Raw genomic sequence first — 22,185 nt, forward strand, 5'->3', positions numbered from 1 at the left:
AGGGGGGGTTGGACCGCGCTCAAATAACTGTGCAAACAAAACCGTGATCAGTGCATCCTAAAATGGTGTGTCTCCCTCTTGTCAATCTAAAAAGTGCTCTGTACTAATAGTTCAAATCTTGTGTGGATAGCTTTCCTTGTATCCTCAGTGCTAAATCCCCAGTGCGTGGAAAAATTGGGGTGTAGCCTCCACCGGGTGTCCTTCACCCCACACTCAAGCCACACTAGCTGACACAATGACCCCTATTACAGGCAGTAAGAATGGGCATCAATAACCAGGAACAGCAATCCTTCCCAGAATTCTCCTCACCAGGTTTATCACAAATGTGGAAGGCACCGGGCAGGGGTTAGATATACAGGAGACAAGAAGCTCCTCATGGTGTAGTATGAAAAGGTCCCATTTATTGAAAAAAGGTAGAAACTTACATTAAAGTAGTCCGCATTCAGAGTAACAAAGACTGGAGCGATGTAGAATCGGGGAACGCGGTTCCGCCTTCCACCTGCGTTCCAGGAACCGAATATAACGTATGGCGTTCCCATCTGGCTTCTGCAGCTTACGCATTTATTTGCAAATGTGTGCAAACTAAACCCCTGCTTTTAATGTGAACTGTTAGAACAATTCAGTTTGTTGCTGGCTGGTAAGTTTTCTTTTGGTTTGACATACCTAAAGTCCACACCAGTGTCCAGCTACCTCCCTGGAACATGCATATCTAAACGGTGCCCGGAGATGTGTTCTTTCACTTTTGACATTTTTTTTTTTTTTTTTAATTAAGAAACGGCAGCCACACATACATCAAACAACGAGATGTTGTACAAATTCTAAGCAGCACAATTCTCAAAGGTAATACAAGTTATGAAACTGGTACAAAAACCACTACTATTCTCATTAGTAATACAAGTTATGAAATCGAGTGATATAAAAACCAGTATAGGTGGTCCTAGGCTGGGTTCACATATATGAGAATTGGGTGCATTTTTCACTGCATTCAATTTGCATAACACGTGAATGTGAACGGCTTTCAATGGGGATGATTCACACATGTCCGGGGCGGCAGCGGCTCGGTTTTGAAAAGGGTCCTGTGCGTTTTTGGGTTCGGGTTCAGGTGCGAATTCAGGAAACAAATCGCATCTGAACCGGAGAACAGAAATGCACAGGACACCGAACTGCAAACTGCAGCTGCAATTATGTGAATCGACCTTCAGGTGTCAGAAAGAAATTACAACCTCAGGCAGATGAAAGCATATTCTAGATGTTACATTGCTGCCCGACTTATAAACCAGAAGAAAAAGGAACTTAACTGGGAAGGGTTCCCCAGAATAATGGGGGAGGGGGGGTGGTAAGTGAAGGGATAAAGGGGAAGTATAGGTCTACAACAGTGATGGGGAACCTTGGCACCCCAGATGTTTTGAGACTACATTTCCCATGATGCTCCGGCACTCTGCAGTGTAGTTGAGCATCATGGGAAATATAGTTCCAAAACATCTGGGGTGCCAAGGTTCCCCATCACTGGTCTATAATGAAGGCTTTGTTTAGGTTTGACATGCGTCGCCCTTCTATGTGCTCCTTGTTGTTAAGGCCAGCTATAGGTTGGGGCATTTGCCGTTTATTTGTACCGGTGGACTTGAGCTATGCATTCTCTACATCAGGGATCATCAAACTACAGCCCTCCAGCTGTTGCAGAACTACACATCCCATGGAAAACTCTGACATTCACAGACATGACTAGGCATGATTGGAATTGTAGTTCCTGAGCAACTGGAGGGCCATAGATTGAAGACCCCTGCTGTACATCATCCGGAGGCCAGCAGGGAGGAACATGCTCGTCTAAAGGGTTACCAGGGATGTGTTCCTTCACTTGAGCTCATCATCAATTACACTCTCTGCTCTCAGTTCATCTGATTGTGTTGGAATGATTGACTCCAGTGCGAATGCGCGGGATGATGTCCTCCCCCACCAGCCAATCAAGAAGCGGAAAACCCAGCCCCCCGGAGACCAGATGACTGACCGGCGAGAGATGTACAGTGCATCCGGAAAGCATTCGCAGGGCTTCACTTGTTCCACGTTTTGTGATGTTACAGCTTTATTCCGAAATGAATTAAATTTGTTATTTTCCTCAAAATTCTACAAACATATGGGGCTGTTTGGGTGGTCTGGTCCACCTCCTGTGGTGGGGGCAGGGTGCTAGCCAACAATAGGGGCCAGGGGGGGTGCCCCGCCGCCTACCAGGTGGGTGGGGGGGGATTGTACATGGTTGGGGCTCCAGCCAGGGCCCCGCGCCCTAGCCTGGGTCTGTCCTTGAGACCTGGGTCCATGTAAGTCTCGTGGTGCCGCCATTTTGTTGTAGCCTGTGTGTTTCTATGCACAGCGGATATGTTTGTGTAGTCTGGCAGCCATTTTGCTGTGGTTTAGGATTTAAAATAGTGGCGGCCATGACAGTTGAGCCCTGTGGGTGGGGATTTTGGTGGTGGGAGCCCCTCCTCATCCCCTAATGCTGACTTCTGGATCCTTTCACTATCTGATTGCCGCACGTGTAGTGCAGATTATCCCGGTGGCTGCGGGTGCCCGGTGTTTCTGGTGGGGTCCTCTCCCTCTCTGCTGAGGATCACTTGTTGCTTTGTGCCTGGGGACCGGGTGGTGCTGCCAGTGCAGCCGAGGTTTTCCCTTTGCACATTTTGTGGGGTCCCCCTGGAGTCTCATGGAGTCTTTGGAGCACATCTCCCCACCCGATCCTCTCTCTGAGACTGCGGGGCCCTCCGGGTCCCATCCACCCATCCATGCACTGACGGCGGTCCTAAAGTCCTTTGTGTCCCGGGTGGAGGAGGTTTTCTTCATATCCCTGACAGGTCCTCTTTAACCAGTTCTGGACCGGAAGGATTTGTCCCCTTAATGACCCAGCCATTTTTTGCGATTCGGCACTGCGTTACTTTAACTGACAATTACGTGGTCGTGCAACGCTTCTTTTGGCGGTATTTGATCACTTTTGCATTTTTTATTTATTTATTTATTTATTTTTTACGCTATAAACAAAAAAAAGCGACAAATTCTGAAAAAAAAAATATATGTATTTTTCACATTCTGCTATATAACATTCCCAATAAAAAAAATCCCAATAAGTGTATTTTGATTGGTTTGCGCAAAAGTTATCACGTCTACAAACTAGGGGAAAGATTTGTGTCATTTTCATTATTTTTTTTTTACTAGTAATGACGGCGATCTGCAATTTTTAGCGGGACTGCGACATTGCGGCTGATAGATCGGACACCTAACTGATATTTTTGACACTTTTGGGGGTACCAGTGACATTACTACAGTAATCAGTGCTAAAAATATGCACTGTCACTGTAATAATGACACTGGCAGGGAAGGGGTTAACACCAGGGGAGATCAAACGGTTAAATGTGTCCCTAGGGGATGCTTTCTAACTGAGGGGGATGGGTTTGCTGCATAAACAAAGAGACCCATGTCCCTCGCCTTGTTGTGTCACTGCCGCCATGTCCCTCACCTTGTTGTGTCACTGCCGCCATGTCCCTCGCCTTGTTGTGTCACTGCCGCCATGTCCCTCGCCTTGTTGTGTCCCTCGCCTTGTTGTGTCACTGCTGTCATGTCCCTCGCCTTGTTGCGTCACTGCCACCATGTCCCTCGCCTTGTTGTGTCACTGCCGTCATGTCCCTCGCCTTGTTGTGTCACTGCCGCCATGTCCCTCGCCTTGTTGTGTCACTGCCGCCATGTCCCTCACCTTGTTGTGTCACTGCCGCCATGTCCCTCGCCTTGTTGTGTCACTGCCGCCATGTCCCTCACCTTGTTGTGTCCCTCGCCTTGTTGTGTCACTGCCGTCATGTCCCTCGCCTTGTTGCGTCACTGCCACCATGTCCCTCGCCTTGTTGCGTCACTGCCGCCATGTCCCTCGCCTTGTTGCTTCTCTGCCGCCATGTCCCTCGCCTTGTTGCGTTACTGCCGCCATGTCCCTCGCCTTGTTGCGCCACTACCGCCATGTCCCTCGCCTTGTTGCGTCAATGCCGCCATGTCCCTCGCCTTGTTGCGTCACTGCCGCATCGCCAGCCGTCCTATTAAAGTGAATGGGACTGTGGGTGAGTCACCAGCGGGTCGGAGGAGGAGCCGCTGCTGGGCAGAAATGACAGGTGCTCTTTAAAATGATGATTTAAATCAGGGGTCCTCAAACTACCGCCCGCGGGCCAGAGGCTCTAATAGGCTTCAGAAAAGGGTGGACCCGGGGCGCAGAGAAGTGCGCCCTAGCCCACCCATTTGTGTGACAATAGCGAATGAAAATTCGCTATTGTCACACGGATCCTCCTTCTGGCCAATCAGGAAGCGGGTCCGAGACCGGCTTCCTGATTGGCTGAAAGGCGAGCTCATGCCATTGGCGGAGGAGGAGGTGGGAGAACACGAGGAGACGCCGGGGGACTGAGGAGAAGCCGCTGCTGCAGGTAAGTGCACTGACTGGTCTTTCTGCATTGAAGGGGGCATGGCACGATGGTCTCTGCATTGAATGGGGCACGCTGATCTCTGCATTGAAAGGGGGCACGATGGTCTCTGCATTGAAAGGGGGCACGATGGTCTCTGGATTGAAAGGGGGCACGATGGTCTCTGCATTGAAAGGGGGCACGATGGTCTCTGCATTGTAAGGGGGCACGATGGTCTCTGCATTGAAAGGGGGCACGATGGTCTCTGCATTGAAAGGGGGCATGATGGTCTCTGCATTGAAAGGGGGCACGCTGGTCTCTGCATTGAAAGGGGGCACGCTGGTCTCTGCATTGAAAGGGGGCACGCTGGTCTCTGCATTGAAGGGGGGCACGCTGGTCTCTCTGCATTGAAAGGGGGCACGCTGGTCTCTCTGCATTGAAAGGGGCACGCTGGTCTCTCTGCATTGAAAGAGGGCACGCTGGTCTCTCTGCATTGAAAGGGGGCATGCTGTGGTCTCTCTGCATTGAAAGAGGGCACGCTGGTCACTCTGCATTGAAAAGGGGGCACGCTGGTCACTCTGCCATTGATGGGGGCACGCTGGTCACTCTGCATTGAAAGGGGGCACGCTGGTCTCTCTGCATTGAAAGGGGGCACGCTGGTCTCTGCCTTGAAGGGGGCACGATGGTCTCTGCATTGAAAGGGGGCACGCTGGTCTCTCTGTATTGAAAGGGGCACGCTGGTCTCTCTGCATTTAAAGGGGGCACGCTGGTCACTCTGCATTGAAAAGGGGGCACGCTGGTCACTCTGCATTGAAAAGGGGGCACACTGGTCACTCTGCCATTGATGGGGGCACGCTGGTCACTCTGCATTGATGGGGGCATGCTGGTCACTTTGCATTGACGGGGGCACAGTGTACCTTGATTACTAAAGGCCCCTTTCACACTTTTGTGACCTCAAAGTCACACAATTTTTTACAGCGCTTTTTGCCGCAAAGCAATGCCTATTACATTTTTCTGTTTGCGCCCCCCCCCCCAAAAATTTTGAGCACCAGCCACCACTCTATAAATAAAACAATAAAAAATATGCGCATTGGAATTCGTTCATATTTTTTTTCAAATAATATTAATGTTATAGTCCGGCCCCCAACAGTGTCTGAGGGACCGTGAACTGGCCCCCTGTTTAAAAAGTTTGAAGACCCCTGATTTAAATGGAATCCACCCCAGTACCATGTGGCCATTTCCATATTCTAAAAGCGACCAATCAAGATGCAGCCGAGCTCTTTGATATCACGGCCTTTGAATTGTTTCCCACCCTCAGATTACGGCACCTAATCCACCCATGGAGCGCGCCGGCCGCTGGTATTTATATCAATTATGTGACGGTCGGCGTAGAGGCGTGGAATGAGCTGCCATGTTGTCGCGTCTAATCTTCCTGTGATAACAGGTGCAGGGTAACAGCGTGCGCGTTTTATAGAAAGATCTGTTAAACGCAGCCCCGCCGTCGGCGGAGGAGATCATAGCCGTAGAGCGGTTTGGCACGGCGGCGGGCGGATTGAAGTGTAAAGGCGCCGCGTGCGTGTTTATAAAGGGCGGCCGCCCAGCAATCTGATTTTTGGCTAATGAACGCAGCATTGAGGAATTAGCAGCGGCGCTGCGCCGTTGGCAGGGATAAACACGAGGAAAGGCTGGACTCATACTGTCCGCCTGATTGAATTTTTCGTATCCGTCAGAGCGGAGGGGCCCGCCGCGTGCCTCCCGATTTAATAATTAAACAAGGTGGAGTTCAAGGGATGGAGGGAGATGAAAGCGCAAACTGTCACTGCAAATTACTTTCTGTCTTTCTGTTGTTATTTCAGACAACTCTCCCCCCCCCTCCCCCCCCCCATCCTTTCTTCTCCCCAAACCGCCGCTGTGCTCTTTATTGCCAGCCGCGCCGACAGCCATTTGTCTTTCTTATTTAGCTATTGACAATAACGTTATTTTTTCATTCTCGGCGCGGGACGTTATCTCTTGTGCGCCTCCAGATAGCAGCGATAATTCCTACGCCTCCGTTTATCGACGCGCAGCGCCGGGACCGCCGCGAAACTCTTTGAAGAACAATGCTTTAACAACAATTCTAAGCCCGGTCCCCGAAATGCGTGACTTCAAAGTGCGCAATGTTTAAGTGATAATTCTTCCATCTGCTTTGCCGTTTTATTTGGGACCCGGTTGGGACGTTGTAGGAGTGGCGGGAGCCAAGCCGGAGACCTGAACTGAGATGAGAGCTTCATTAATGAGGAAATATTGCATGACTCTAAATTAGGGATAGATCGATATGTTTTTTCAGGGCCGATACCGATATTTTGGTCACAACATACTGTATTGGTATTGGCCGATATTTTGTACATTTAAAGTTTTGAAAAATAAAGACAATTTTTGACACAAATCTGGTACTGAACATATTAATTTTTGTTTAATGCCTAATGGCTGGTTTGCTGGCTCCCTGTGGTGGGTGGCTGGCTGGCTCCCTGTGGTGGGTGGCTATCTGGCTCCCTGTGGTGGGTGGCTGGCTGGCTCCCTGTGGTGGGTGGCTGGCTGGCACCCTGTGGTGGGTGGCTGGCTGGCTCCCTGTGGTGGGTGGCTGGCTGGCACCCTGTGGTGGGTGGCTGGCTGGCACCCTGTGGTGGCTGGCTGGCTCCCTGTGGTGGGTGGCTATCTGGCACCCTGTGGTGGGTGACTGGCTGGCTCCCTGTAGTGGGTGGCTGGCTGGCACCCTGTGGTGGGTGGCTGGCTGGCTCCCTGTGGTGGGTGGCTGGCTGGCTCCCTGTGGTGGGTGGCTGGCTGGCTCCCTGGGGTGGGTGGCTGGCTCCCTGTGGTGGGTGGCTGACTATCTGGCACCCTGTGGTGGGTGGCTGGCTGGCTCCCTGTGGTGGGTGGCTTACTATCTGGCACCCTGTGGTGGGTGGCTGGCTGGCTCCCTGTGGTGGGTGGCTTACTATCTGGCACCCTGTGGTGGGTGGCTGGCTGGCTCCCTGTGGTGGGTGGCTGGCTGGCTTCCTGTGGTGGGTGGCTGGCTGGCTCCCTGTGGTGGGTGGCTGGCTATCTGGCACCCTGTGGTGGGTGGCTGGCTGGCACCCTGTGGTGGGTGGCTGGCTGGCTCCCTGTGGTGGGTGGCTGGCTGGCTCCCTGGGGTGGGTGGCTGGCTCCCTGTGGTGGGTGGCTGACTATCTGGCACCCTGTGGTTGGTGCCTGGCTATCTGGCACCCTGTGGTGGGTGGCTGGCTGGCTCCCTGTGGTGGGTGGCTGGCTGGCTCCCTATGGTGGGTGGCTGGCTATCTGGCACCCTGTGGTGGGTGGCTGGCTGGCTCCCTGTGGTGGGTGGCTGGCTGGCACCCTGTGGTGGGTGGCTGGCTGGCTCCCTGTGGTGGGTGGCTGGCTGGCACCCTGTGGTGGGTGACTGGCTGGCACCCTGTGGTGGCTGGCTGGCTCCCTGTGGTGGGTGGCTATCTGGCACCCTGTGGTGGGTGACTGGCTGGCTCCCTGTAGTGGGTGGCTGGCTGGCACCCTGTGGTGGGTGGCTGGCTGGCTCCCTGTGGTGGGTGGCTGGCTGGCTCCCTGGGGTGGGTGGCTGGCTCCCTGTGGTGGGTGGCTGACTATCTGGCACCCTGTGGTGGGTGCCTGGCTATCTGGCTCCCTGTGGTGGGTGGCTGGCTGGCTCCCTGTGGTGGGTGGCTGGCTGGCACCCTGTGGTGGGTGGCTGGCTGGCTCCCTGTGGTGGGTGGCTGGCTGGCACCCTGTGGTGGGTGGCTGGCTGGCACCCTGTGGTGGCTGGCTGGCTCCCTGTGGTGGGTGGCTATCTGGCACCCTGTGGTGGGTGACTGGCTGGCTCCCTGTAGTGGGTGGCTGGCTGGCACCCTGTGGTGGGTGGCTGGCTGGCTCCCTGTGGTGGGTGGCTGGCTGGCTCCCTGTGGTGGGTGGCTGGCTGGCTCCCTGGGGTGGGTGGCTGGCTCCCTGTGGTGGGTGGCTGACTATCTGGCACCCTGTGGTGGGTGGCTGGCTGGCTCCCTGTGGTGGGTGGCTTACTATCTGGCACCCTGTGGTGGGTGGCTGGCTGGCTCCCTGTGGTGGGTGGCTTACTATCTGGCACCCTGTGGTGGGTGGCTGGCTGGCTCCCTGTGGTGGGTGGCTGGCTGGCACCCTGTGGTGGGTGGCTGGCTGGCACCCTGTGGTGGGTGGCTGGCTGGCTCCCTGTGGTGGGTGGCTGGCTCCCTGTGGTGGGTGGCTGACTATCTGGCACCCTGTGGTTGGTGCCTGGCTATCTGGCACCCTGTGGTGGGTGGCTGGCTGGCTCCCTGTGGTGGGTGGCTGGCTGGCTCCCTATTGTGGGTGGCTGGCTATCTGGCACCCTGTGGTGGGTGGCTGGCTGGCTCCCTGTGGTGGGTGGCTGGCTAGCACCCTGTGGTGGGTGGCTGGCTGGCTCCCTGTGGAGGGTGGCTGGCTGGCTCCCTGGGGTGGGTGGCTGGCTGGCTCCCTGGGGTGGGTGGCTGGCTCCCTGTGGTGGGTGGCTGACTATCTGGCACCCTGTGGTGGGTGCCTGGCTATCTGGCACCCTGTGGTGGGTGGCTGGCTGGCTCCCTGTGGTGGGTGGCTGGCTGGCTCCCTGTGGTGGGTGGCTGTCTGGCACCCTGTGGTGGGTGGCTGGCTGGCACACTGTGGTAGGTGGGTGACTGGCACAGGGGCTGTGGGTGGCTCGCTGGTACAGGGCCTGTGGCTGGCTGGTACAGTGCCTGTGGGTGGCTGGCTCGCTGGTACAGTGCCTGCGGCTGGCTGGTACATGGCCTGTAGGTGGCTGGCAGGCTGGCACAGGGCCTTTGGCTGGTTGTTACAGTGCCTGTGGCTGGCTGGCACCGGGCTGCTGTGGGTGGGTGTATGGCTGTGATACACTCCCACAAGACTAGTCCCGACTCTATACGAGGCTGTCCAAGGCGAGGGAGGCGGCCTAAGAAGGCAGAATGACGTCACGAAAATATCGGCCAGTTCCGGGGCCGATACCGATGTATCGGGGAAAGTGCATATCAGCCACCGATATATCGGTCTATCCCTACTCTACACATAAGAGAGTCATCAAAATGTAATCCGGAAAGTATTCACACCGCTTCACTTTTTCCACATTTTGTTATGTTGCAGCCTTATTCCAAAATGGATTCAATTTTCTTATTTTTTTAATTCACAAAAATGTATTTTTTCCGACAAAATTGCATTTGTTAGACCGCTGCGCAAATGCGGTGTGATATAAAGTATTGCAATGATCTCCATTTTATTCTCTAGGGTCTCTGCTAAAAAAAATATATATATATAATGTTTGGGGGTTCTAGGTAATTTTCTAGCAAACTTGTAAACAACAAGTGTCAGAAAAGTGGTTAAGAATAAAAAAGGAAAAAAATCCCATGTACATAAGTATTCACACCCTTTGCCATGACACTCAGAATTGAGCTCAGCTGCATCCTGTTTCCACTGATCATCCTTGAGATGTTTCTACAACTTAATTGGAGTGCACCTGTGGTGAATTCAGTTGATTGGACATGATTTGGAAAGGCACACACCTGTCTATATAAGGTCCCACAGGTAACAGTGCATGTCAGAGCACAAACCAAGCCATGAAGTCCAAGGAATTGTCTGTAGACCTCGGAGACAGGATTGTATGGAGGTACACATCGGGGGAAGGGTACAGAAAAATGTCTGCAGCATTGAAGGTCGCAATGAGCACAGTGGCCTCCATTATCCATAACTGGGAGAAGTTTGGAAACACCAGGACTCTTCCTAGAGCGGCCACCCGGCCAAACTGAGCGATCGGGGGAGGGGGGCCTTAGTCAGGGAGGTGACCAAGAACCCGATGGTCACTCTGACAGAGCTCCAGCGTTTCTCTGTGGAGAGAGGAGAACCTTCCAGAAGAACAACCGTCTCTGCAGCCCTCCACCAATCAGGTTTCTATGGGTGTGATCAGATGGAAGCCACTCCTCAGTAAAAGTCACATGACAGCCCGCCTGGAGTTTTCCAAAAGGCACCTGAAGGATTCTCAGACCATGAGAAACAAAATTCTCTGCTCTGATGAAACAAAGATTGAATTATTTGGCCTGAATGACAAGCGTCATGTCTGGAGGAAACCAGGCACCGCTCATCACCTGACCAATACCATCCCTACAGTGAAGCATGGTGGTGGCAGCATCGTGCTGTGGGGATGTTTTTCAGGAACTGGGAGACTAGTCAGGATGGAGGGAAAGATGAATGCAGCAATGTACAGAGACATCCTTGATGAATACCTTCTCCAGAGCGCTCTGGACCTCAGACTGGGGCGAAGGTTCATCTTCCAACAGGACAACGACCCTAAGCACACAGTGGAGTGGCAACAGGGCAACTCTGTGAATGTCTTTGAGTGGCCCAGCCAGAGCCCAGACTTGAACCCGACTGAATATCTCTGGAGAGATCTGAAAATGGCTGTGCACCGACCCTCCCCCATCCAACCTGTACAGAGCGCCCCCCAGAAATGTTATTTCCTGCTTGTGTGATTGGCTCATTGATTTTCCCAGAAGTCTGCGCTAAGATACAAGTCAGATCGTGGGCATCCCCTGCAACAAAATAAGTCATTTTTGGTCAGATACTTCCAATAGGAAATCATGTCCAAAGGGATGCTGACCCTGACACTTTCCTTGTTTGAACCCTGCAGATGCAGCAGCTGATTGATCGTTATAAAGTCACTCCCATTCACATTCACTGTGCGCATGGACACAGAGAAACCAACAGATATTTCTCAGGAATTTGCAACAAAGTTTGTTATAATCCCTGCAATGTCCAGAGATCACCCAGGGAAGAATTTATTTATTTTTCTCAACAAAATTGGAGTTACTCTTTAAAGTATAAGTAAATCCAGGCACTAAAATCTCATAGAACTTGAACCCCTTCCCGCCTGCCGACGCCCCGGTGTCCCTTTTCTTCCGGACTCCCCACTGTTTATGTGTATATATATATATATATATATATATATATATATATACATACGTCATTACTTTGACGTTATATACCGGGATTATGGCTGTAGCTAGCTGCCATATTCCCGGTATTTTATTATACAGCAGGCGATCCTCTTTCAGATAAAAGTGGTCCAGGCAGCGGATTCACCATTGGATCACTTTTATAGGCAGCAGGAGAGGAGACCTGGAGGAGGAGAACCATCCGATCTGGTGGAGGGATGGGCAGGAAGTCGAGTGAGGGCAAGATGGCCCCAACTCATCTCTATGCCCTTGGAGGACCGGAGTGATGTCTGACGTCACTTCCACCTCTAGGCATTAACCACTTGCCGACTGCCGCACGACTATATACGGCGGCAGTTAGCCCCTCCTGGGCAAATTGACGTATCGGTATGCCACTCGCCCGCGAGCCAATAGGGGGCGAACACGCGCTGCCGGAGGCGTGCTCCCGCCCCCACCCCCGCTCGTTCACTGGGATCCCCGCGCGAGTGACTGGCGGCTCCAATGTCCGTCGGTCACTCGCGATCTCCCACTGGAGAGGGAGAAAGGCAGGCGGCTGATGTAAGCAAAGCCGCCTGTCATTCTCCCTGAAGTAACTGCAGAGATCATATGATCCTGCTATGTAGGATCGTATGTCTCTGTGGTTACATCAAAAGCCACGCCCCTTGACAGAATCACGCCCCCTAGGGATACATTTAACCCACTGATCACTAATAAAGTTAACCCCTTCCCTGCCAGTGTCATTAGTACAGTGACAGTACATATGTATAGCACTGATTACTGTAATAATGTCACTGGTCCCCCCAAAAGTGTCAAAAATGTCAGTCAAGGGTCCGATCTGTCCGCCGAAATGTCGCAGTCCCGCAAAAAAAATCGCAGATCGCCGCCATTACTAGTTAAAAAAAAACAATAAAAATGACATAAATCTTTCCCGTAGTTTGTAGACGCGATAACTTTTGCGCAAACCAATCAAAATACGCTTATTGCGATTTTTTTTTTTTACCAAAAATATGTAGCAGAAAACAAATTGGCCTAAAATGTAAAAAAATGTTGATTTTTACATTGGGGGGGGGGGGGGGATTTCATATAAGAAAATTTGAAAAATTTTGTTATTTTTTCAAAATTGTCGCTCTTTCTTTGTTTATAGTGCAAAATATAAAAATCGCACAGGTGATCAAATACCACCAAAAGAAAGCTCTGTTGGAAAAAAGGACGTCAATTTTATTTGGGTACAGCGTTGCATGACCGCGCAATTGTCCGTTAAAGTGGTTAAAGGGCCTTTTTTTTTTTTTTTTTTTTGGTAGTAAATGGAAAATAACTTTTTTTTTTTGTTATATATTTTTTTACTTTTTAGTGTAGTTGTGAGGTGTGAGGTCTTTTTGACCCCCAGATCTCACAATAAAGAGGACCTGACCTGCTTATTTCTATTACAAGGGATGTTTACATTCCTTGTAATAGGAATAAAAGTGATCAGAAATTTTTTTTTTAAAGGCACAGTGTAAAAATAAAAAATGAAAAGTAAAATAAATAAGAAAAAAGTACAATTTAAAGCGCCCCGTCCCTCCGAGTTTGCATGCACAAGCGGACGCATACGTATGTCGCACCTACATATGTAAAAGGTGTTCAAACCACACATGTGAGGTATCGCCGCGATCGTCAGAGTGAGAGAAACAATTCTAACACTAGATCTCTTCTGTAACGCTAAACTGGTAACCTGTAAAAAAAATTAAAAAACTTTTTAACACATCACCTATGGAGATTTTCAAGTACTGTAGTTTGTCGCCATTCCACGAGCGTGCGCAATTTTGAAGCATGACATGTTAGGTATCTATTTACTTGGCGTAACATTATCTTTACATTATGGCACCTTCCACACTTGTGCGACTTGTCCTGCGACTTAGGACTGCAAAGTCACATTACAAGTCGTACCCCATGACTTCCAATGAGTGCCGTTCAGATCTGTGCGACTTCAAGACGCAACAACTTTAAAGTATTCCCTGCATTACTTTGGTCTGATTTTTAATACGTTTTGAGGTCCATAGACATAGGCATTGCTTCAAGTCCTGTCTAAATCGCGGCAAAATCGCAAGACTTTTAGGTCGCATAAGAGTGAAAGGGGCCTATACAAAAAAATTGGGCTAACTTTACTTGTTTTTTTTTTTTATTCATAAAAGTGTATTTTTTCCAAAACAATTGCGTTTGAAACACCGCTGCGGAAATACAGTGTGACATAAAATATTGCAACGTCCGCCATTTTATTTTCTAGAGTCACTGCTAAAAAAAAAAATATATATATATATATATATATATATATATTACAGTCCTGTGCCCAGCGCTCTGTGTATTATGCAGTCCTGTGCCCAGCGCTCTGTGTATTATGCAGTCCTGTGCCCAGCGCTCTGTGTATTATGCAGTGCTGTGCCCAGCGCTCTGTGTATTATGCAGTCCTGTGCCCAGCGCTCTGTGTATTATGCAGTCCTGTGCCCAGCGCTCTGTGTATTATGCAGTCCTGTGCCCAACGCTCTGTGTATTATGCAGTCCTGTGCCCAGCACTCTGTGTATTATGCAGTCATGTGCCCAGTGCTCTGTGTATTATGCAGTCCTGTGCCCAGCGCTTTGTGTATTATGCAGTCATGTGCCCAGTGCTCTGTGTATTATGCAGTCCTGTGCCCAACGCTCTGTGTATTATGCTGTCCTGTGCCCAGAGCTCTGTGTATTATGCAGTCCTGTGCCCAACGCTCTGTGTATTATGCTGTCCTGTGCCCAGAGCTCTGTGTATTATGCAGTCCTGTGCCCAGCACTCTGTGTATTATGCAGTCCTGTGCCCAGCGCTCTGTGTATTATGCAGTCCTGTGCCCAGCACTCTGTGTATTATGAAGTCCTCTGCCCAGCACTCTGTGCATTATGCAGTCATGTGCCCAGTGCTCTGTGTATTATGCAGTCCTGTACCCAGCGCTCTGTGTATTATGCAGTCCTGTGCCCAGCGCTCTGTGTATTATGCAGTCCTGTACCCAGCGCTCTGTGTATTATGCAGTCCTGTACCCAGCGCTCTGTGTATTATGCAGTCCTGTGCCCAGCACTCTGTGTATTATGTAGTCCTGTGCCCAGCGCTCTGTGTATTATACAGTCCTGTACCCAGCGCTCTGTGTATTATGCAGTCCTGTACCCAGCGCTCTGTGTATTATGCAGTCCTGTGCCCAGCGCTCTGTGTATTATGCAGTCCTGTACCCAGCGCTCTGTGTATTATGCAGTCCTGTGCCCAGCGCTCTGTGTATTATGCAGTCCTGTACCCAGCGCTCTGTGTATTATGCAGTCCTGTACCCAGCGCTCTGTGTATTATGCAGTCCTGTACCCAGCGCTCTGTGTATTATGCAGTCCTGTACCCAGCGCTCTGTGTATTATGCAGTGCTGTGCCCAGCGCTCTGTGTATTATTCAGTCCTGTACCCAGCGCTCTGTGTATTATGCAGTCCTGTGCCCAGCGCTCTGTGTATTATGCAGTCCTGTGCCCAGCACTCTGTGTATTATGCAGTCCTGTGCCCAGCACTCTGTGTATTATGCAGTCCTGTGCCCAGCACTCTGTGTATTATGCAGTCCTGTACCCAGCGCTCTGTGTATTATGCAGTCCTGTGCGCAGCGCTCTGTGTATTATGTTATATTATGTAATTTCTAGGAAATGACTGAGAACCCCCATACATTATATATAATTATAAGGGGAGCGAGGTAATGAAGACATGATGTGTAATGGTCACCTCTCTTCCAGGCACAGACGGTGAAGGAACTGGAGGTCCGGGTTCAGCAGCTGACAGTGGAGGCGGAGAATAACGCTATACAGCGGCAGAGGCTCTCACAGGAGAAGGCTGAGCTGGAGGCCGCATATCAGACTGCTAATGGAGAACTACAACAGCTACAGACCAGGTGGGTGAGGGGAGCCTCCATCGGCCTTCACATCCCTGAGTTCAGGATTGGATTCATAGAGGTATAGACCTGAGAGACAAAATGTGCCCCCCCCCCCACACTATACAGTAAATCCCCCTCCATCGCAGGGGTTACGGACCCACCTGCGCAAAGTGAAAATCCGCAAAATAGAAAAACCCGATTAAAATACACCCTAGGCATGGTTTTTTACTGTCACTGTACTTTTAAAATCATTTTAAAGCGGAGTTCCGGGCACAAAAACTTTATTTTTTTTTTGTGCCCCTCCGCTAGGTAGACCTCACCTGAAAAGGAATTGGATATTTTTTTTTTTTTGTTTACTTACCTTGTAATTGAAGATCGAAGATACTCACCTCAGAGTACTTCCTCCCTCGGAGCCGCGGCTCCACCGTCACTTCCTATCTCGCTATGATTCCTGGGAGCTGAACGTCATCGCTCCCAGGAATCAATGCGACGGCACCGGCCCCGCTCGTCGTTTCCGGGCGACGCTGCATTCCCCTGCTAAACAGCTTCTGGGCATGCCCAGAAGCTGTTTAGGAATGCGGCGCTGCACCGGAAGTGACGAGAGGGGCCGATGCAGGCGCATTCTGGGACAAGAAGACGCGGAAGAAGACAGAGAAGAGGACCGCGCCGGCTTCAGCTGCCCACAACAGAGATGGAAACGCTGTGGAAGAAATTTTAAGTAAGTATTTCTTCTAAAAGGTGCGAACCGGGACAGATCAGAGGCTAGCCATTGTGGAATGTGCTAGCCCTGACCGCCCCGGGGTATTTTTAGTAAAAAATGACTTCTGTGCCCGGAACTCCGCTTTAAGGTCTTTAAACACACTTTTAAAACAATAGAAACTCATTTAAACACATAAAAGATACTGAGAGACAGAGCAAGAGCTATGGAAAACACAAAAATATTTCATTTTTAATGATTTAATTAGTAAAATAACATTAGAGAAAAAAACGCAATATACCGGGACCGCAAAAACTGAACCGCGATGGAGCGGGGGTTTACTGTAATACATTAATGTCTGGAATATACAGTTCAGATGTTGGGTACTGATATTCAGGATTGGTATCCTTGGACTGAGTAGCATACACAGAAGAAGAAACAAACTGAAGGATTCTTTCCTTCATCCAGCCACTGACACCAATAACGGGGCACTATTCCATCCACTGACACCAACAATGGGGCACTATTCCATCCACTGACACCAACAATGGGGCACTATTCCATCCACTGACACCAATAACAGGGCACTATTCCATCCACTGACACCAACAATGGGGCACTATTCCATCCACTGACACCAACAATTGGGCACTATTCCTTCCACTGACACCAACAATGGGGCACTATTCCTTCCACTGACACCAACAATTGGGCACTATTCCTTCCACTGACACCAACAATGGGGCACTATTCCTTCCACTGACACCAACAATTGGGCACTATTCCTTCCACTGACACCAACAATGGGGCACTATTCCATCCACTGACACCAACAATGGGGCACTATTCCATCCACTTACACCAACAATTGGGCACTATTTCTTCCACTGACACCAACAATGGGGCACTATTTCTTCCACTGACACCAACAATGGGGCACTATTCCTTCCACTGACACCAACAATTGGGCACTATTCCTTCCACTGACACCAACAATGGGGCACTATTCCTTCCACTGACACCAACAATGGGGCACTATTCCTTCCACTGACACCAACAATGGGGCACTATTCCATCCACTGACACCAATAACAGGGCATTATTCCATCCACTGACACCAACAATAGGGCACTATTCCATCCACTGACACCAACAATGGGGCACTATTCCATCCACTGACACCAATAACAGGGCATTATTCCATCCACTGACACCAACAATTGGGCACTATTCCTTCCACTGACACCAACAATGGGGCACTATTCCATCCACTGACACCAACAATGGGGCACTATTCCATCCACTGACACCAACAATGGGGCACTATTCCATCCACTGACACCAACAATGGGGCACTATTCCATCCACTGACACCAACAATGGGGCACTATTCCATCCACTGACACCAACAATGGGGCACTATTCCATCCACTGACACCAACAATTGGGCATAATCACTGACACCAACAATTGGGCACTATTCTTTACACTGACACCAACAATTGGGCATAATCACTGACACCAACAATTGGGCACCATTCCATCCACTGACACCAAAAATGCGGCATAATTCTTTCCACTGACACCAACAATGGGGCACTATTCCATGCACTGACACCAACAATGGGGCACTATTCCATGCACTGACACCAACAATGGGACACTATTCCATCCACTGACACCAACAATGGGGCACTATTCCATGCACTGACACCAACAATGGGACATAATTCCACCCACTGACACCAACTATTTCTCTCCCCAGTACTAAAGATGGAGCATTGTTTACTCCCACTGAGCTCAGTCTGGCCCCCTAAAGTCTGAAGGACAGTAAACTGGCCCTTTCTGTAGAAAGTTTGGGGACTCCTAATGTAAATTGGTAAATGACCAAAGCAGAGAATTCCGCTGCAGAAGGGGCTCTTTCCTGTAAGAGCTGTAAAAACGTGATTTTATCTGTTACAATAGATTGTTTATAACAAAGGGATTGATACTTTCCTGAATACAGTAGAAATAATTACAGTGAGAGTAGAATAATATTCTGATGCCAAATTCCGGGTGGGGGTTATCCTGGTATAACATACAGAGCGATGCTTGGCCTTCCTCTGGATCATCCGCGGGGTCGGATGGTTTAATGATATATTGATATAGATTATTCCATCTGGAGTTCTCTGATGACGTCATACAGCTATGAGCCGGACCCCTCTTTCTGGAATAAAGTGCAGTCATTGTCAGTAGAAGCCATCAGAGGATTGGAGGATAGATGGATCAATGAATCGGCTACAGCACTCCGCACCCAGCCAGTCACAACCCCACCCCTCCCCCCCACCAGTGATCATACCTGTGTGTATATTCTGTATATATTTGTATATTGATGATGCTGATAACTCCTCCTCCAGGTTCTCTTCCCTACAAAAGGATAAAGATAATCTCATCCAGGACTATGAAAAGAGAGTGCAGCAACTACAGAACAAATACGACTCCGACATCAACTACATCACCCAGCAGAACGCCCTGTCCGCTGCCAAGGTGTGCGCTAAACTGTCAGCGGAGTCTATCCCCTCCCCCTCATTTACATACCCCAGCTGAGTCTATCCCCTCCCCCTCATTTACATACCCCAGCTGAGTCTATCCCCTCCACCTCATTTACATACCCCAGCTGAGTCTATCCCCTCCCCCTCATTTACATACCCCAGCTGAGTCTATCCCCTCCACCTCATTTACATACCCCAGCTGAGTCTATCCCCTCCCCCTCATTTACATACCCCAGCTGAGTCTATCCCCTCCCCCTCATTTACATACCCCAGCTGAGTCTATCCCCTCCCCCTCATTTACATACCCCAGCTGAGTCTATCCCCTCCCCCTCATTTACATACCCCAGCTGAATCTATCCCCTCCCCCTCATTTACATACCCCAGCTGGCTCTGTCTCCTCCCCCTCATTTACATACCCCAGCTGAGTCTATCCCCTCCCCCTCATTTACATACCCCAGCTGGCTCTGTCTCCTCCCCCTCATTTACATACATCTTGTTGTCTCTTTCCAATCTTTTCCACATGTTTTTCTTAATCTGTCTCCTCCCCCTAATTTACATACCTATTGCTGTATGCTCCTCCCCCTTTACATACATCTTTCTAAATCTGTCCCCTCCCTCTCAATGATATATCTCTGTCTCCACATTTTTCTGACTCAATCTCCTCTTCTTTATTTACATACCTTTTGCTGAATTTTTCTGTTCCTCCCCCTCATTTACATTTTACTGGATCTGTCTCCTCCCCCTTGTTCACATATTGCTGGATTTGTCTCCTCCCCCTTATTTACATGTTGTTGAACCTTTCCCCTCCCCCTCACTTACATATTGATAAATTTGTCTCCTCCCCCTACATATTGCTGAATCTGTTCCCCCCTTTGTTTACATGCTGAACCTTTTCCCCTCCCCCTCACTTACATATTGATAAATTTGTGATGGTCTCCTCCTCCTCATTTGCTTCTTGCTGGACTTGTCTCCTCCCCCTCATTTACATATTGCTGAATCTGTCTCCTCCCCCTCATTTACATGTGGTTGAACCTGTCCCCTCCCCCTAGTTTACATATTGATAAATTTGTCTCCTCCTACTCATTTACAGCATGCTGAATCTGTGTCCTCCTCATTTGCTTCTTGCTGAATCTGATTTGTCCCCCTCATTTACATAATGCCTAACCTGTCTCCTCCCCCTCATTTGCATAATGCCTAATCTGTCTCCTCCCCTTTATTTACAAACCTCTGGCTCACTTTGTCTTTTCCCCCTCATTTACGTACCTATTGCTGTGTACTCCTCCCCCTTTACATGCATAGTGCATATATCTTGGTGACTCCTCCCCTCATTTACATACCTATTGCTGTGTACTCCTCCCCCTTTACATGCATAGTGCATATATCTTGGTGACTCCTCCCCTCATTTACATACATATTGCTGTGTACTCCTCCCCCTTTACATGCATAGTGCATATATCTTGGTGACTCCTCCCCTTATTTACATACCTATTGCTGTGTACTCCTCCCCCTTTACATACATAGTGCTGAATCTTTCTTCCCACAATTGACATATCTCTTGGTGACTCCTCCCCTTATTTTTGAGTACTGATGGTGATAGTTGAGTGGTTCGGAAGGCTGCAGATTTTATTACCTTTATGCAGAGAATGCATGCAGTTACCCCCCCAAAGCTTTACAATCACTTTGAGGTGTGCGGTGTGAGCGGTCCACTGATCCTTTCCTCTGGTATTTCTCGGCAGGCCTCGGCCCTCATAGAGGAACTGGAGCAGAGTCTGTCCCGGACTAAACAACAAGGACAGGAGAGGGAGCATCACATGCAGAAGGAGATGAGGGTAAGCCGGAGCCCCTCCCCCGGGGTGGCAGCCATGTAAAGCCGCTGAAGTATCGCAATGTGGATTTTACCCTGAAATAGTCATTATCCTTTGGCAGCCCATTGGTGTTCAGTATGGACGCACACAGAAGCAGTCACAATATTTCTAAGATTGCTGTAGAGGAAAGGAGAATTCCGGCCGGTATCCCTCATGTAATTATAAGAAAACCATTCTAATTGTGGACATGCAGCTAATAGAAGTACCCGAGTCTGTCACACTGTGTACAGATACATCCCTCCAGCTGTATATACTTCATCCCCCACCAGTATATACATCCCCACTAAGATAGACTTCCTAGCAGTATATACAGTATCTCACAAAAGTAAGTACACCCCTCTCATTTCTGTAAATATTTTATTCTATCTTTTCATGTGACAACACTGAAGAAATGAGACTTTGCTACAATGTAAAGTAGTGAGTGTACAGCTTGTATAACAGTGTAAATTTACTGTCCCCTCAAAATAACTCAACACACAGCCATTAATGTCTAAACCGCTGGCAACAATGGTGATCTCAGCATAGAAAAAAAGCTATTCAGTCCCAAGGATTGCATGAGGACTCGAGGCCATACAATGCGATTAGAGGAGAAGCGTTTTAACCTCAGGCAACGTGAGGAGGGTTCTTAACTGTTAGGGCTACAAGATTGTGGAATTCTCTACCACAAGAGGTGGTTTCTGCGGGAAGTATGGTGGCTTTCAAAAGACTCTTAGGCTCGGTTCACATTTATGCGATGCGGGAAGGCTGCGAATCCGCAGCCTGTTCCCGCATCGCACACGCACCCCCGGCAGTTCACACTGCCATATGCGATACGCTGGGGGTGTCAATGTAATCTTAACGACACCCCCAGTTTGATCGCATATCGCAGTGCGATCGTGCAGTTCGCACAGGATCGGATCGCACAAGTGTGAACCGATGTGCGATCCGATCCTGATGCGGCTGCAAAAATGCCTCCTGTGCGAGTTTGCTCCGGGTGCGATGCGAATTTAGTCATACAAACTGTATGGCTAAACTCGCACCGTACAGCTGATCACATGTAATGTCGGAGCAGTGCGCTCCGACATTACATGCGAACCCCGCACACGCAGAAGTGTGAACCGGGGCTTAGACGTACATCTCAAGGATCAGAACATTCAGGGGTATGAGAGATGATTACAGCCACACACACCTACACAGGGGGAACTGGATGGACTATTGTCTTTATTCAACCTCACCTACTATGTAACTATGAGTACACCCCCTAAGTGAAAATGTCCAAATTGGGCCCAAAGTGCCAATATTTTGTGTGACCACAATTTTTTTCCAGCACTGCCTTAACCCTCTTGGGCATGGAGTTCACCAGAGCTTCACAGGTTGTCACTGGAGTCCTCTTCCCCTCCTCCATGATGACATCACAGAGCTGGTGGATGTTAGAGACCTTCCCCTCCTCCACCTTCCATTTGAGGATGCCCCACAGATGCTCAATAGGGTTTAGGTCTGGAGACATGCTTGGCCAGTCCATCACCTTTACCCTCAGCTTCTTTAGCAATGCAGTGGTCATCTTGGAGGTGTTTGGGGTCGTTATGTTGGAATATTGCCCTGCGGCCCAGTCTCTGAAGGGAGGGGATCATGCTCTGCTTCAGTATGTCACAGTACATGTTGGCATTCATGGTTCCCTCAATGATCTGTAGCTCCCCAGTGCCGGCAGCACTCATGCAGCCCCAGACCATGACACTCCCACCACCATGCTTGACTGTAGGAAGACACACTTGTCTTTGTACTCCTCACCT

The 22,185-nt window shown here is 49.8% G+C and overlaps 1 protein-coding gene across 1 annotated transcript in view; it reads left to right on the top strand.

The window, feature by feature from the left end:
* The window catches only part of CEP112 (centrosomal protein 112), a 398,710-nt gene that overhangs the window by 111,254 nt on the left and 265,271 nt on the right, over positions 1 to 22,185 (top strand). The window contains exons 12-14 of the mRNA XM_082272104.1: positions 15,187 to 15,341; positions 18,417 to 18,546; positions 20,288 to 20,380. Of these exons, the coding sequence (XP_082128230.1) occupies positions 15,187 to 15,341; positions 18,417 to 18,546; positions 20,288 to 20,380 (378 nt within the window). The remainder of the gene's footprint in view (positions 1 to 15,186; positions 15,342 to 18,416; positions 18,547 to 20,287; positions 20,381 to 22,185) is intronic.

This window comes from Pelophylax lessonae (genome assembly GCF_965119305.1).
Source record: "Pelophylax lessonae genome assembly, chromosome: 11".
Taxonomy (NCBI): Eukaryota; Metazoa; Chordata; class Amphibia; order Anura; family Ranidae; genus Pelophylax; species Pelophylax lessonae.